This window comes from Heptranchias perlo, chromosome 15 (genome assembly GCF_035084215.1).
Source record: "Heptranchias perlo isolate sHepPer1 chromosome 15, sHepPer1.hap1, whole genome shotgun sequence".
In the NCBI taxonomy this organism is placed as follows: Eukaryota; Metazoa; Chordata; class Chondrichthyes; order Hexanchiformes; family Hexanchidae; genus Heptranchias; species Heptranchias perlo.
The window spans coordinates 32,752,345-32,766,934 of record NC_090339.1 but is presented as its reverse complement, the minus strand read 5'-3'; the positions used below and the strand labels follow the sequence as shown (position 1 = coordinate 32,766,934).

Here is a 14,590-nt window from a genome sequence, read left to right as displayed (position 1 = left end):
GGTGTAGTTTCTAGTGGGTATGGACCAGCGTTGTAGGAGGCACCCACCTCAAACAGGTGGGTAATTCATTTAAATATTCATTTTGGGGTGGGAACATCCTGAATGCTATTTCTTGACATTTGCACATGCAAGATGTCATTTATAAAGGACATCCATGTGAAACATGATTGCTAGAGAATCAGCTGTGGTTCAGAAATGCTACTTAAACTGGTGTTAACAATGGAGCTACTGGGCTCTTTAAATGCCCCTCCACATTCTCTTCACCATCTGAACAATCCTGGCTACTCATTTTACATGAGTGAGAAAAGGAAACAGCGCAAAGGATGGGGAAATGAGCGCCTGCTTTTTGTGGCTGCTGGGTAGTATGGTGGAAAATGGGACAGGTGGAAAAGTGAGTTGCCATCCAGTGCAGCGGATCCTCATCGCATTTCCCGATCGGGTTCGCCCAATTTCCCCTTGCTTCAGGGTCAGCAGTCTGCTCAATGATGGCTATATTGGTGTTGATGCTGATCCCATTCTACACACATGCCCTTTTCAGCAGGATTGTCTGGATAGTAATCAGGAGCGAGAACTCTGGCTAATTTCCTTCTCCCAAGATGAAGGCTTTGAGGCCATCTGTAGCGTACTGACTGCTGCCCTGGCTGACATCAGTTTATTCGGCACAGACTGAATATCAAATCTGGAAACCTCTTGGTCTGCATGGCTCACTACCACACGGGGCAGTGAATGTGCCCACTGAACCAGAAGAGGTGTTTGGGTTGGGAACACGGTTGCGATCAGACAGTGTAGCCTAGATGTTCCAATGTAGGTGCAGTTTAGACTTGACTAGCTAGTGGTGGTGTCATTTTTTGTGTTTTTTCTGCCTCTCTTAGTTCAGATTCTTTGGCGTCTGTATTTTGGATTCTAATGACTGCTGGTTAACAGAACTGAGCTGTGATCTTATCCATTGACACACTTGCAAATATGCTGATTTTTTTTAAAGTCTCGGTGTCTCCCATGATAGCTCAATCCTATCACATTTTCTCTAGACATTTCCTTGAATCCAAATACTAAGCAAAGAAGTCCCACAGGTGCACAGAGCGGAGACACTGTAACGGAGTATGATGATGATGTCTTTGTCTCTTCAGGCACCCAACGCTCCACTGAAGATCTCTTCACTGTTATTCACAGGTAAGAGAAAAGTTAGAGGTAGCTTCTGACATGTGAGAGGACCTGAGTGAGAGTAAGGGATCAAAGTGAGCTCCCCTGATGACTTAGCTGATGAAGGTCATGATGATTTACTTAGTCTATCTGGAGTTTTTGCTGATCTTCCACCAAAATTTTGGCAGCCGATCAGGAGAACCCCTGAGGAAATTCCTGGCGCTGATGGCATAGATCATCATTAACTGACTGGAGAATGTTATACCCCACTGCAGTGAGATTGTCATTGATTAACATTACAGTCCATTACAGTGGGATTGCCACTAACATTACAATCCATTACAGTGGGCTTGTCACTAACATTACAATCCATTACAGTGGAATTGTCACTGACTAACATTACCATCCATTACCATAAGACCATAAGAGATAGGAGGAGGAGTAGGCCATTCGGCCCCTCGAGCTTGGTCCGCAATTTAATGAGATCATGGCTGATCTGATTTTTATCTCAGCTCCACTTTTCTGGTCTTTCCCCATATCCTTTGACTCCCTTGCTGATCAAAAATTTGTCTAACTCAGCCTTGAATGTATTCAATGACTCAGCCTCCACGCTTTTTGGGATAAAGAATTCCAAAGATTCATGACCCTCTGGGAGAAGAAATTCCTCCTCATTTCTGTCTTAAACAGGTGACCCCTTATTCTGAGACTATGCCCCCTAGTTTTAGATTCCCCCATGAGGGGTAACATCCTCTCAGCATCTATCCTATCGAGTCCCCTCAGAATCTTGTATGTTTCAATAAGTTCTCCTCTCATTCTTCTAAACTCCAGTAAGTATAGACCTAACCTGTTCAATCTTTCCTCCTATGGACAACCCTTCCATACCCGGAATCAACCTAGTGAAACTTCTCTGAACTGCCTCCAATGCAAGTATGTCCTTCCTTAAATAACGGCACCAGAACTGTACACAGTACTCCAGGTGTGGTCTCACCAGCACCTTGTAGAGTTGTAGCATGACTTCCCTGCTTTTATACTCCATCCCCCTGGAAATAAAGGCCAATATTCCGTTTGCCTTCCGGATTACCTGCTGCACCTGTATGTTGACTTTTTGTGTTTCATGTACGAGGACACCCAGATCCCTCTGTACTGCAGCATTTTGTAGTATTTCTCCATTCAAATAATATTTTGCTTTTTTATTTTTCCTCCCAAAGTGGATGACTTCACATTTTCCCACATTATATTACATCTGCCAAATTTTTGCCCATTTGCTTAACCTGCAGACACTTTGTGTCCTCATCGCAACTTGCTTTTCCACCTATCTTTGTATCATCAGCAAATTTGGCCACAAGACACTCTGTTCCTTCATCCAAGTCATTGATATATATTGTAAATAGTTGAGGCCCCAGCACTGAGCCCTGCGGCACCCCACTAGTTACAGATTGCCATTTTGAAAATGACCCTTTTATCCCGACTCTTTGTTTTCTGCTAGTTAGCCAATCCTCTATCCATGCCAGTATATTACCCCCAACACCATGAACTCTTATCTTGTGCAGTAATCTTTTATGTGGCACCTTATCGAATGCCTTTTGGAAATCCAAATATACTGCGTCCATTGATTCCCCTTTATCCACCCTGCCCGTTACTTCCTCAAAGGACTCTAATAAATTTGTCAGACACGATTTCCCCTTCATAAAACCATGTTGACTCTCCTTGATTGTATTATGAGTCTCCAAATGTCCGGCTACTACTTCCTTAATAATGGATTCTAGCATTTTCCCAATGACAGATGTTAGGCTAACTGGTCTATAGTTACTTGCTTTCTGCCTCACTCCCTTCTTGAATAGGGGTGTTACAGTGGGCTTGTCACTGACTGACATTGCAATCCATTACAGTGGGCTTGTCACTGACTAACATTACAATCCATTATAGTGGGATTGTCACCCACTGACTGACATTCTAGTCCATAGCAGTGATCTGAGAGTGAAAAATAAAACAAAAATCTAAATGTGGACCTAATTAAAGATTCACTCTTCCTGCACACACATTTGAGCCAGCACTGTGCCCATTAGGGCTGCTTGATTCTGTAATGACATTGAAGGATCAGAATAATTATTCTTTTATAAATGTGTTAAATAATCAATGACTGAGATCCAGCATTCTTGTATCATCTAGCATTATTTTCCCACACTATTACATTTCTGAAAATGAGCCTGGGAAGGGAACACTGCATGACTTTTTCTGCTCCCTAGCCTTGGGGATAATTGCATCTTCCCTATTGACACCTCGGCTGAGACAGACTAATTCAGCAGAGGTGAAACCTGAGGCCTTGTCTAAATGGCTCAGTATCATGCCGCATGCTATATTTTTCCTACGTGCCAGCGTTCCATTGAAATGACTCGAAGTCTGCTTGTTAGAATTTTATTTTGTGATCTTTTTTCAATAGGTCCAAGAGGAAGGTGCTGGGATGGAAAGAGCCTGGGGAATCATTCAGTGTCAGACATGTGGCTGTTTCACCAATCAAACTTCCCGCAACACCTCCCAGCAGTGGACTCAAGCTTTCCCCCTCAGCTAGTGGAAGTGGGTCCAAAACCAGCACCAGCAACGAGAACTTTAAGGCCTTATTGCAAAAGAAGGGCAGCAAGCCTGCATCTGGCACACGGATGTCCGCAGCTGAGCTCCTGAAAAGCACCAACCCGCTTGCGAGAAGGATTGCGACAGAGTTTACACAGGAGTCAGAAAGGTGCCCGCCCATATCAGAGCCAGTCTCTCCTGAAAACACTACAAGGTGTTAGAGCTGTACCAATCCTTGAAGAGCAAGTCGAGGAGGTTAATGTTACTCTATCCTGTTGAATGTACATTTTTTAATTTTGCCCTACCAATGGAGCTGTGATCTAGCCAGAAGGAAGGAGGCAGCTTTGCACAAACCCTGTGAACTGCAAGCTCGAGTGATGATGTGTTCTTCATTTGGAAACCCACAAAAATTTGAAAAATTTAAGTGACAGATTTTTGGTGCAAACAATTTGTTGGTTCAAGAACTCAGAGGAAATTGCTCAAAGTAAGATGGAGGATGCAGCATGGCCTGATTGATCTGAGGCTATTTTTAATTAGACTGGAAAATCCTGGAGCATTATGAAAATGTACAGCAGACGAGCTTCATTCCAGCCTGGCAATCAAGGTGTACTAAGGCCTTATTGGAACTGAGCATTTAAAAGAATGTTCCATGCACGATACTAGGAGCAGCCCTGGTTAGGTTCTGTTTGTAAATTTTACATGCATCTCTAGTGATTACTGCTTGACAACTGGTAACCAAACCAGCAGTACACTGAATTTGTGTTTTTTTTTTAACCTTTGTGATATGATGATTTCTTCCCAGAGATCTCGGGAGACCTGCAAACTCTGATCCAAGATGTTCATATTGCAAGAAACTTGGGGAAAAATGACATTATTAGAGTTAAGCTTCAGCTCCATACTGCCACTGGGTCCACATTTACTCTGTGAGTCTCGAACCACAACGAGGCTTCAGGAGAAGGAGGATTTTTCTTTAGGATTGTAAAATAGACAGCTTTTGCTCTGTGACTGAGAGACTATGCCCATGTGCACTGAGGCTGAAGAAATCTTTTCTTGCCTTTCCCCCTTCCCCGCATCTTCCCTCTAAAGAAAGCCATGTTGTTTTGGAAACAGGAGTAGAGGCAAATTGCAGGGTCCAGCAGGCACATTGCTGAGGTCTTGAAACTGGCTAGCAGTATGCTGATTGTTTTGACTATTTGCTTAAGAAGCAGTTGTTTGCCTGATCTGTAATGTTTATTGGAATAGTGCCTCCTATTTTGTTGTTAATTTTATCAATATACTGTAATATGTAATATGGCATCAATATATAAGAATTGTTTCAAAGCTTTTCTGAATTAGATCAAAGGAGAGAACTTTGAATTTGGAAGCTTTCAAAAGGACTGTGTGCTGCCTTTACCATCGTGTACAGCATTGACCTGAATGTAGAAACTCTGGATTTCTTTTAGCCTTGGTTTGAGCTGGTCTGCTGTTACCCCACTGGTTCTAATCAGACATATTTTAAAATATTTCAGAAACTCTTAGCCCTTGTGTTTTTTCTTTTTATATTTTATTTTATTCACAAGGTAAACAAAGTCTGTTTAAAATGGAAAGTGAACTGCGCCTTGAGGTGGAAACTTCTCATCCCAGATCCTGAGCCAGAGCTGGATTCATCCCAACCATAAGCAGGGCTATGCCCGACTGAGCCCACAGCCAGTGCTGTGCTCCTCTCAGCTCAGAACCTGAGCTATGCCCATCCTAGCTCTGAGCCAAGGCTATGCTTGTTTTAGTGCAGAATCAGGGCTGCACCTGTCTCAGCCCAGAGACAGAGTTGTGCCAATCTCTGCCCATCGCTTTGTCCATTCCACTGTAGAACCAGAGTTGTGCCCATCACAGCCTTGAGCTTGTCCCGGTCCACAGTCAATATCCCTGCACTGAGCCAGAGCTGTGTCCATTCTGCTCTAGAACCAGAGTTGTGGCCATCTCAGGCCTGAGCCAGAACTCTGCCCTGTGGCACCACAATTACTACAATACTGGCAATAACTCCATATATGGGAGCATGAGGCAGAGTATTTAATATACAAGTTTCCAATGTTAATTATAAATCTTAATAGAGGTAATTAGAAGGCTTCATAGAGCTTTCTTATTAAAATCTTTTTGCTCCTATCGCTGAGGACAAGCTGAATCCCACCATCCCATCCCCCCATACATGCCTCCCAATTCCTGTGTAAGTCTCATATTTTTTATCTCAGGTTACTCTGTCTGGAGGAAATTCAATTGGTTAAAGAGTTAAATATCTCTAATTAGTTTAAAATATATTGGTAATGATAAAACTCTCGTCTTCATGATTTGTACAGGGTGAGTTATCATCCTGAGTGAGTTACACGTTATCAGTCAATTTATTGAAGCTTTCTGTAAATATTCATATTTTACCTTATTCTTGAATGTATGAGATTCCCTCCCCCCAAAGCGTCACGCATTGAGATCATCGACATTTCTTAACCAGACTGTGCTAGTGATGTCGATGTGGGGATAAGCAATCGAATGCACCTTGTGATAATAGCCATGTTCCACCATGTCAGAATGCAATGAGCATTTGGCCTGCGAATAGTGAGAAATGAGCGCACTTAAATCGGGAGGACTCCATCGCTTTGTGTCCGTGATGTCTTGCACTTAAATATTTGAAATGAATTGTGCGCTTTAAAAGTGACTCAGGAAATTGAGAATAATCTATAGTTATTTTTACATATATTAGAAAATGCATTTCCCTCCCCCATAGCGTAGAGCGATAAATAAATATTAATTGTATAATCTTTCAGGACAATCATTAAAACTATAACTTGAAGCAAATTTTATTTCAAGATAGTTTTTCTTTCTCAAACCCCTTTCCACCCCCTTAAAAGATTCAAGAAACAAGGTTAAATCTGCTCGGAAACACATTAGTTTCAACTGAGGCGAGAAACAGTCTTGAATTTAAAAATTATATTTTATAAGTTTTAAAATCTTTCCCCTCTTCTCCTAAGGGTGCTGTTACTGGGGTACAGTTCTACAGGTGCCAGCATCTTCTGGTACGCCATTTATCACATTTGAGCCCTGAGAGTAAGTAGGCTAACTGACTGTTAGGGGCACCACAACTAAACTTGATCCTGTCCTTACCTGATATCCACACACACACACACACACACAATTCCCAGCAGAGGTTACCGGTTAGTGAGTGGGAGTGGAAACCCTGGCTGATTCCTCCTTGTCCCAATTCAAGGAGACTAAGGTCCATTGTAATGCCTCACCTCTGAGGTCAGCTTAGGCACACGGGATCAAACCTGGCACCTTCCAGGTCAGTTTGGCTCAGTACCACACCATATTGTTCATTTATCCACTGAACCATCTGGTGAACTTTTTGTTAAAAATAAAATATTTTCTCCCTAGATTCCCCTCTAGTCTCCACCAGAACATGCCACCAGGCCTGAGCGAGTGGGCATGACATGAACTCCTGGGCTTTTACTGATACAGTTCTATACCAGCTGCTTAGTAGCATCTGTGAGAGAGCAGCCCCATCGTGACTGTCTTTCTGGTTTCTCCTCATTATCTATAGGGGAATCCTGGAACTTAATGTGCCGAGTTCTATTCCAACCTGATATGTAACATAAACAAATCTTAACTTGTTTCAAAAACAATTGAAGTGAGACATGAAACTGGAGAGATTTTCTGTGCTGCTGATTGCAATTTTAAAGTATTGTTCTTTTGAAAAAATTCTCCTGGTTCCATTCCATTGCTGCCCACAGTCAATCATACCCATTCATGATGTCTCTAGAATTGAATTTTATGATGTTCTATTCAAAAGGGCTGCTTCTAAGCTTCCTCTAACTAGCAGTTTGAAAAATACAATAACTAAGGATGATTTAGATACAATGGTAAGTGTAGAGATATCTCCCTTTAAGAATATAAGAAATAGGAGCAGGAGTAGGCGATACGGCCCCTCGAGCCTGCTCCGCCATTTAGTAAGATCACGGCTGATCTTCGACCTCAACTCCACTTCCCCGCCCGATCCCCATATCCCTTGATTCCCTTAGTGTCCAAAAATCTATCGATCTCAGCCTTGAATATACCCAATGACTGAGCATCTACAGCCGTCTGGGGGAGAGAATTCCAAAGATTCACAACCCTCTGAGTGAAAGAATTTCTCCTCATCTCAGTCCTAAATGGCTTACCTCTTACCCTGAGACTATGCCCCCTAGTTCTAGACTCTCCAGCCAGGAAAAACAGCCATTCAGCATCTACCCTGTCAAGCCCTTTATAACATTAAGGAATATGTGATGATTCAATAGAAAACACTTCCCCCTTGTGGTCCCTATTACCAAGCAGTCAGGGTGCTCTCTGACTACCACGAACTATCAGGAACTAAGGAGGAACCTGACCAGGATTGACATATCGGGAGTAGGTCTTAAATATTTCAGTCAAAATCTTCGGTACCATAATTTATCTCCCAACACTTATTGTGCCATCCTTTCCAAGTCATCATTAATAGTTGTAAGATACAGTTGTGAAAGTGTTTGGAAAGTAATTAAACTTGTTAAACTCCATTGTTTCATAGGTTATATTATTTAGTTGAAAGTTAAAAGTCAGTGGTGTGACCTTTTTTTGAAAGTACTATCAAATATTGATTTTTTTTTATGCTTTGGCTGAATATATTTAGAAAAGAAGGAAAGGAACATCTATAAATATGTTGTTATCATTACTGTTTAATTATTAATTTCTGCTTTCTTTATTATTGAGTAATGTATGTGAAGGATCAAGACCTGAAGTGCCAAGTGGGGTCAAATTTGAAAAGTGTATGAGAAAAGACAGGCTAAATCAAGAAACAGTGTTTAGATGATGGCAAGGGTAGGTTTTAAAAGCCTATAGACTGCTGGAGGAAGTGGAGACTGAGAGAGGTGAGGAGTTCCACAGTTCTGAGGTCTAGGGAAAGAATGAGTTAAGAGTAGAAGGTAGTACAATAAGTCTTCATTTCAGCATTACATCAGACCACCCCATGACCATCACATACTTGTGCACAATGGCCACAATATGACATAATTTAGACACTGAGAACCTCTCAATCTACTTTGTGGGGGTCACACATAAGCAATACAATAAAATATTTCAGACCATGATACTAGTAGACTCGTTAATAGATTTTCACATTGATGGTATGGTCTTCAGCAGTCCATTGGGCAGATGCTGGGAAGGAGGAAAATCTGAGGGAGGATTGAATCAGGACAGTCCCACAGTCCTGCCAGTGACATCAGATACACTGCCCGTTACACCCAGCACAGGGTAATGTTCCAGCTAGACACACTGCCCGTTACACCCAGCACAAGGTAATGTACCAGCTAGACACACTGCCAGTCACATCCAGCACAAGGTAATGTACCAGCTAGACACACTGCCAGTCACATCCAGCACAAGGTAATGTACCAGCTAGACACACTGCCAGTCATATCCAGCACAAGGTAATGTACCAGCTAGACACACTGCCAGTCACAACCAGCACAGGGTAATCTACCAGCTAGACTCACTGCCAGTTACACTAAATACAGGGTAATGTACCAGATGGACACACTGCTAGTTACAGCCAGTATAGGGCAATGTACCAGCTAGCTACGTTGCCAGTTACACTAAATACAGGATAATGTAGCAGGTTGACATATGTCTGTTATGCCCAGAGTTGCGTACTGCACAAGGCAGACATCAAACACAGGTAGCCATTCTGCTTATTATATATTAGTTGCACATACTGCCAGTTAAATTTAACACAAGCTAAAGTACCAGGTGGACACTGCCAGTTACACCCAATACAGGTTAATGTACCAGGCAAATACACTTCTAGTTACAGGCTGTACAGGATAATGCAAACACACTGCCAGTGCTCTATACAGGATAAATCATATGAAGTGACTGTTCTTGCACAAGGATTAGAGCTGTGAAACTAACTCAGTGCAGCAATTCTACTTTGAAAAATATATATTTTAATTTTAAAAAAGTTTTTTTTTAACAAGCAAATATCAAAGACCATTGTAGGAGCCCAGCGATAAAAGTTGAAATGCCCCCCAAGTAACTTGGAATATTAGTCATGGGAAAAGAAGCACTCTCGATGACATCGTGAATGGGGACAGTGCATTATGGGTATTCATGTTGTCAATGGGCAGAAGTTCATGATGTTACAGGAAAAGCAGAGCTACAAAAAATGTCTGCTTCTAGGCTGCTTTTAAGCATGCAACAAAGTAAGTGGGGTGAGTAATGGATATTGATAAGTGTACATGTGTCTCTTTATATGCTTAGGATTGTGGAGTAAAATCTTTGCCTTTAATTTGATGCTGTGGATTGTCTAACTTACCTTCTTAAAAATGTATGTAATTAAGTATGTGTTCAGAAAGAGGTTAATTAGTACTAAATGATAGTTGCACCAGAGTCATTCCACAATCTTTTTGTGAGATTATATATTTCTCTTCAATTATTTCTGTTCCATAGCTATCCAAGGCTTTTTGTTGTATTAGAGAGTATAGATGAGTGGAACTTGGGGTTGCCACTTGTCCACTTTTTGAGCATTGTTTCTACTTTTTCCACTTTATCTTATAATTTGTATCAGAAGCAAAATCAGCATCAAAACTCAAACCATCTGGACTTTGGACATAATAAAAGGTGACATCTCACATACCATTGTGTCCATGCAGCTGGGAGACTCATGTTCATGGAATCATAAAATCTTCCAGTGCAGGAGGAGACCATTCCTGTGCCAGCTCTTTGAAAGAGCTATCCAATTAGTCCCACCCCCCTGCTTATTCCCCTGCAAATTTTTTCCTTTTCAAGTGTATATTGAATCGCTGTTCCAGAACTCAGTGGACAAATCGCATCCCTGTTCCAGAACTCAGTGGACATGCTTTGCACTGTCATGTAGTGTGCCTCACAAATAATGTCACTATTTGCTAGTTTTTTTTAGCAGTTCTGTGGAGATAGATGAAAATCCCATATTACATTCAGGCCATTCCCCATTTTCAAATTAAGCATGCGATTGGAGTTTCTGAGACATGTCCTTCAGTTAATTTTCTTGTTTATTTGTCTGGATTATTGCTTTCACACTCAAACAGTCTGCTGGCGTTAGGGTGCTTGTGGAACACTTGAGGTATTAATGGTGTAGATATAAGCAGGTTTTTTGACTTGGACTGTGAGTGTAAAAGGGCACAGGTTCAAAGTTAATCAGCCTCAAGTGGTACTAGAGATTAGAACAAACCTTTTTTCTGCCAGAAAGCTGTGCAACAGAATCCTTGTAAAAGCTGTTGATCCTGTGGCAATTAATCCCCTCAAAAATAAAAGCTGAATGAATATCTGCTTGGATGCAGAATTGAAGGTAAGGGGGGAAAGTATAGGCTGAGATGATAACTCCAAGGGATGCAGTGGGTTCCTGTGTTGATAGGAGGAGGGAATGTAGCGTCTATAGAGATACGATTTGGGCATTTAAGTATAATTTTCAGTACAGTGCCAATGAGCAGACCTCATTCCACCCCACAACCAGGAAATGCAGTCCGTGGGCCAGGATTAACAATTACTCTTAATTGCACTGAACTTTATGTAGGGATCCACCTCCTTTAAGTGTTGCAAGTATCAAATGTAAGACCTATGGTCATATGGGCTACAAACCTGATATTAATAACAGCATAAATTAAACATAAGGAAAAAAATAACAGCTACAGGTCCAATACCTCGCAGCACTTTCTGGAATAATATGTGGTAAGGGTTTAGGTTTCCCTTTTCAAATTCCTCTTGCAGTACTGAGACAAACGCTAAGAAACTGAGGGGTAGACTTTATGCATTAGTGCTACTGGTGCAGAGTCTGTGCAGTGGGAACACATGTCGAGAATCTGCCTAGTCAGTGCCCCCGCACGATTCAACATTCAACAAAGTTCACAGAAAAATTCTGACAAAGCTGGACCTCTCTCTCGTCCATCTTTAACCAATAGCTCAGTCAGTGAGTCCTTTCCACACATCACTTTCTCAGATTGTACAGATTTTGTGGAATTAGCCGATTGGCCTTTTCTCATTCCATGATTTATTTTGTCCTTAAAGACTGCAGATAAAATTGCGACCACCCCTGAACTCTGACGAAGTTCATGGGGTCAGTGGACCTTGTGATTAGGCCATTAGAGGATTGTGGGGACAAACTGTGGTGCCCCCTCACTGAGGACACAGGTAACACCAGCTGGGTGGGGTGGGAGCTGGCGGGTTGATGCATCCCAACCCAGGAAAAGGAATCTGGCTGCCCCGTGCCTATGTGTTGTAGGGAGCCCCTTTAAAATGTAAAAAAAGAAATCACTTAACCTTCAGGGGTCCAGGTGGGCCCCACTTCTGCTATTGACCAAGTATTCTTGGTGAGGCCAGGCATACCAGCACCGATGGAATGCTGGGTTCTGACTGAGAGTCTAGTAATGGGAAATCCTGACTTAGGGAGTGCCTGCCCCCCCCCCCCCCCTTACGTCATTGGCATTGTAGGGGTGAAACTCACCCTAAAGGCCGAGAACCTGGTGTATCCTGTATGGCCGTTTCAGTGGATTTATGCAATGCTTATGGAGGATTCTGCCAAATTATGGGGCCAGCTTCTGTAAACCCTTATTAATTGACAGTTAATTCTTCTGGCAACTCAGGGGTGCTAACACACTACAACATGGATTGGTAGCGTGCTGGTTCTTTTTTTGCCCCCCCCCTCCGTCATGATTCAATCTTCCCCATTTTAGACTTTTTTCAGGCAAGAGAATGGGATGGGATAGAAGTGCTGCAGGAAGGAAGTGTATTCTACTGAATAATTATATAACCTTAATTCCCTTAAAGGCAGATATGTGTTCCCTTACTGTGGTGGCCTCTGCCCCATGCTACTGTATTTCATGATGTATTTCATGATATCTCTAGCGTGTTCAAGAACACGCTAGAGATAATGTGAGAGCAGCAGAATTTCTACTGCAGCGAATCCATGAATAGATGGTGCCGCTGTTACCAAAGATTTGTGAGGTCAGTGAGTGGAACTTCATGGTATCACATCAGAGGATAGTTCTGTACAACATGGCTGCTCCAAAACTGCATCGACCCAGCAGTTTGGAAACAAAACACAATAACAAGAGACAATGGAGAAAGATCAGTAATTGTACAGGCATCTCTTTCTCTCTCTTCAAAACATTTGGCATTATTTGACATTTTACTGGGTAAACATTTTCCCTTTGAGATTTACATGAATGTGACATGATCTTTCCCACTCTTGTCACTAGTTTTGTAAAGGTGAAAGCTTTTGAAAGATCAGATCTACTTGTTAAACTATTATAAATAACCTTGATCCTACTGTACAATAAAACAATATGATGTGCCAAACCTAAATTCCAGAGCTGACAAATTGATTTCCCACTGGCATTGTGAAATGTTTCTGTTCCATTTCATTTCATATGGGGGTGGGAGAGTGATAATTCTGTTGTTTTATCTTTCCTTGCCTTGTGCCTCTCTCGGGCAACCTGCTCTCAGACCTCTGCCACTGGTACTCTCGCCAGCCTATATGACGAGGCATATATTTTATCTCTTGGATAAACCGAGGCGGTCATGAGGTTTCTGATGACATAATTGCTATGCCAAACATGTCTTCTGTTCTAACTTATGCTTTGTTTTACCATTTGAAAAAAAAACAAAAAGGACTGGGTGGCACAGTGAGTCAGTATTTTTCAGTTCTGGGTTCCAATCCAGGTGAAAGTTTCCTCTACCTGCCAACTAAGTAAAATGATTCTTGGCAGTTTTAAAGGGGCAGTACCTTCAGGAAAAATAATTTGGCAAATCTGTTTCATTTGATTTGAAATAGATATATAATGCACACATATTTAAATTGAGTTGAAACACACTATTGCATCACTTACAAGAGAGACAATGACAAAAATGCCACACAATTTTTCTGGCCTGGATTCTCCTTCTCCCAAAATGTGCTACTTTTACATGAAGATGTAGCCCTTTGACTGAATTCTTAGTTGGTATGTGCAGACAGAATGAAAGTACCCTTAATTTGGCACTGCTCAACACAAATTGGCGACTTCTCTCAGAAGCCATTAGAGATCAAAAATCTCTCACGAGTGCAGTAAGGGATATTGTTCTGAGATTGGGATTAAGGCACATTATAGAGGGAACTTTAATCCACATACACTGCACCTGCACAATCTGAACTGAACCAAGAATGTTTCCATATATAGAATAAGATTTGTTTCAGAATATATATATATATTTATATTTATATATATATATTTATAGCATGGTAACCTTGTAGTAAAAACAAATCTGTCTAACCTCACAAACCCTGGAAGGTGTACGCTTTGCTGTTACCAGAACTCCTTTTATAGTTTATACCTGGTTGTCAGTGCAGATGAAAAAATGTAATTGTCTTATTACATGTGAATGACATTTAAAATAAAGACCCCGGTTTGGTTGTAATGTATATCTATGTACACAGATTCTGTATCTTTATGCTTCTGTACATTTGTAAGCTTGGTGTTCTGTAAAATATTTATTTTTTTGAGTACGAATGGTTGGACTTATCCTGCTGTGCAAAGATTGCTTTGTCAATAAAATAAATCATATAATTTCAGTGGCCGTATGGAATGTATTTTTCTCAGTTTGACTTGTATTAATGCTCAAAAAAGTGAGCTTAGAAATTGGACCTTGCTCGAACTGGGGCACAATCCCGGTGCAGCGCTTGATGCATGCGCTTAATGAGGCCGGTGGCAAGACCACGTCAAATTGGTTTGCTGTGGGTACCATTCACGGCCCCAAAGGCATCTCGCCAGTTGCATGAGGGCAGTAAGATTGGCCAGCTCAGATGTCAACCAAGGACCCGAGGAGAATCTGGGACGGTGGG

At 41.6% G+C, this 14,590-nt stretch overlaps 1 protein-coding gene across 2 annotated transcripts in view; it reads left to right on the top strand.

The window, feature by feature from the left end:
- Nucleotides 1-14,320, top strand: part of nhsl2 (NHS-like 2) — a 271,813-nt gene extending 257,493 nt beyond the window's left edge. For both annotated transcript variants that reach the window (XM_067997035.1, XM_067997036.1), the window contains exons 7-8: nucleotides 1,029-1,170; nucleotides 3,581-14,320. In XM_067997035.1, the coding sequence (XP_067853136.1) occupies nucleotides 1,029-1,170; nucleotides 3,581-3,929 (491 nt within the window). In that variant the 3' untranslated portion in view covers nucleotides 3,930-14,320. The remainder of the gene's footprint in view (nucleotides 1-1,028; nucleotides 1,171-3,580) is intronic.
- The last annotated feature ends 270 nt before the right edge of the window (nucleotides 14,321-14,590 follow it).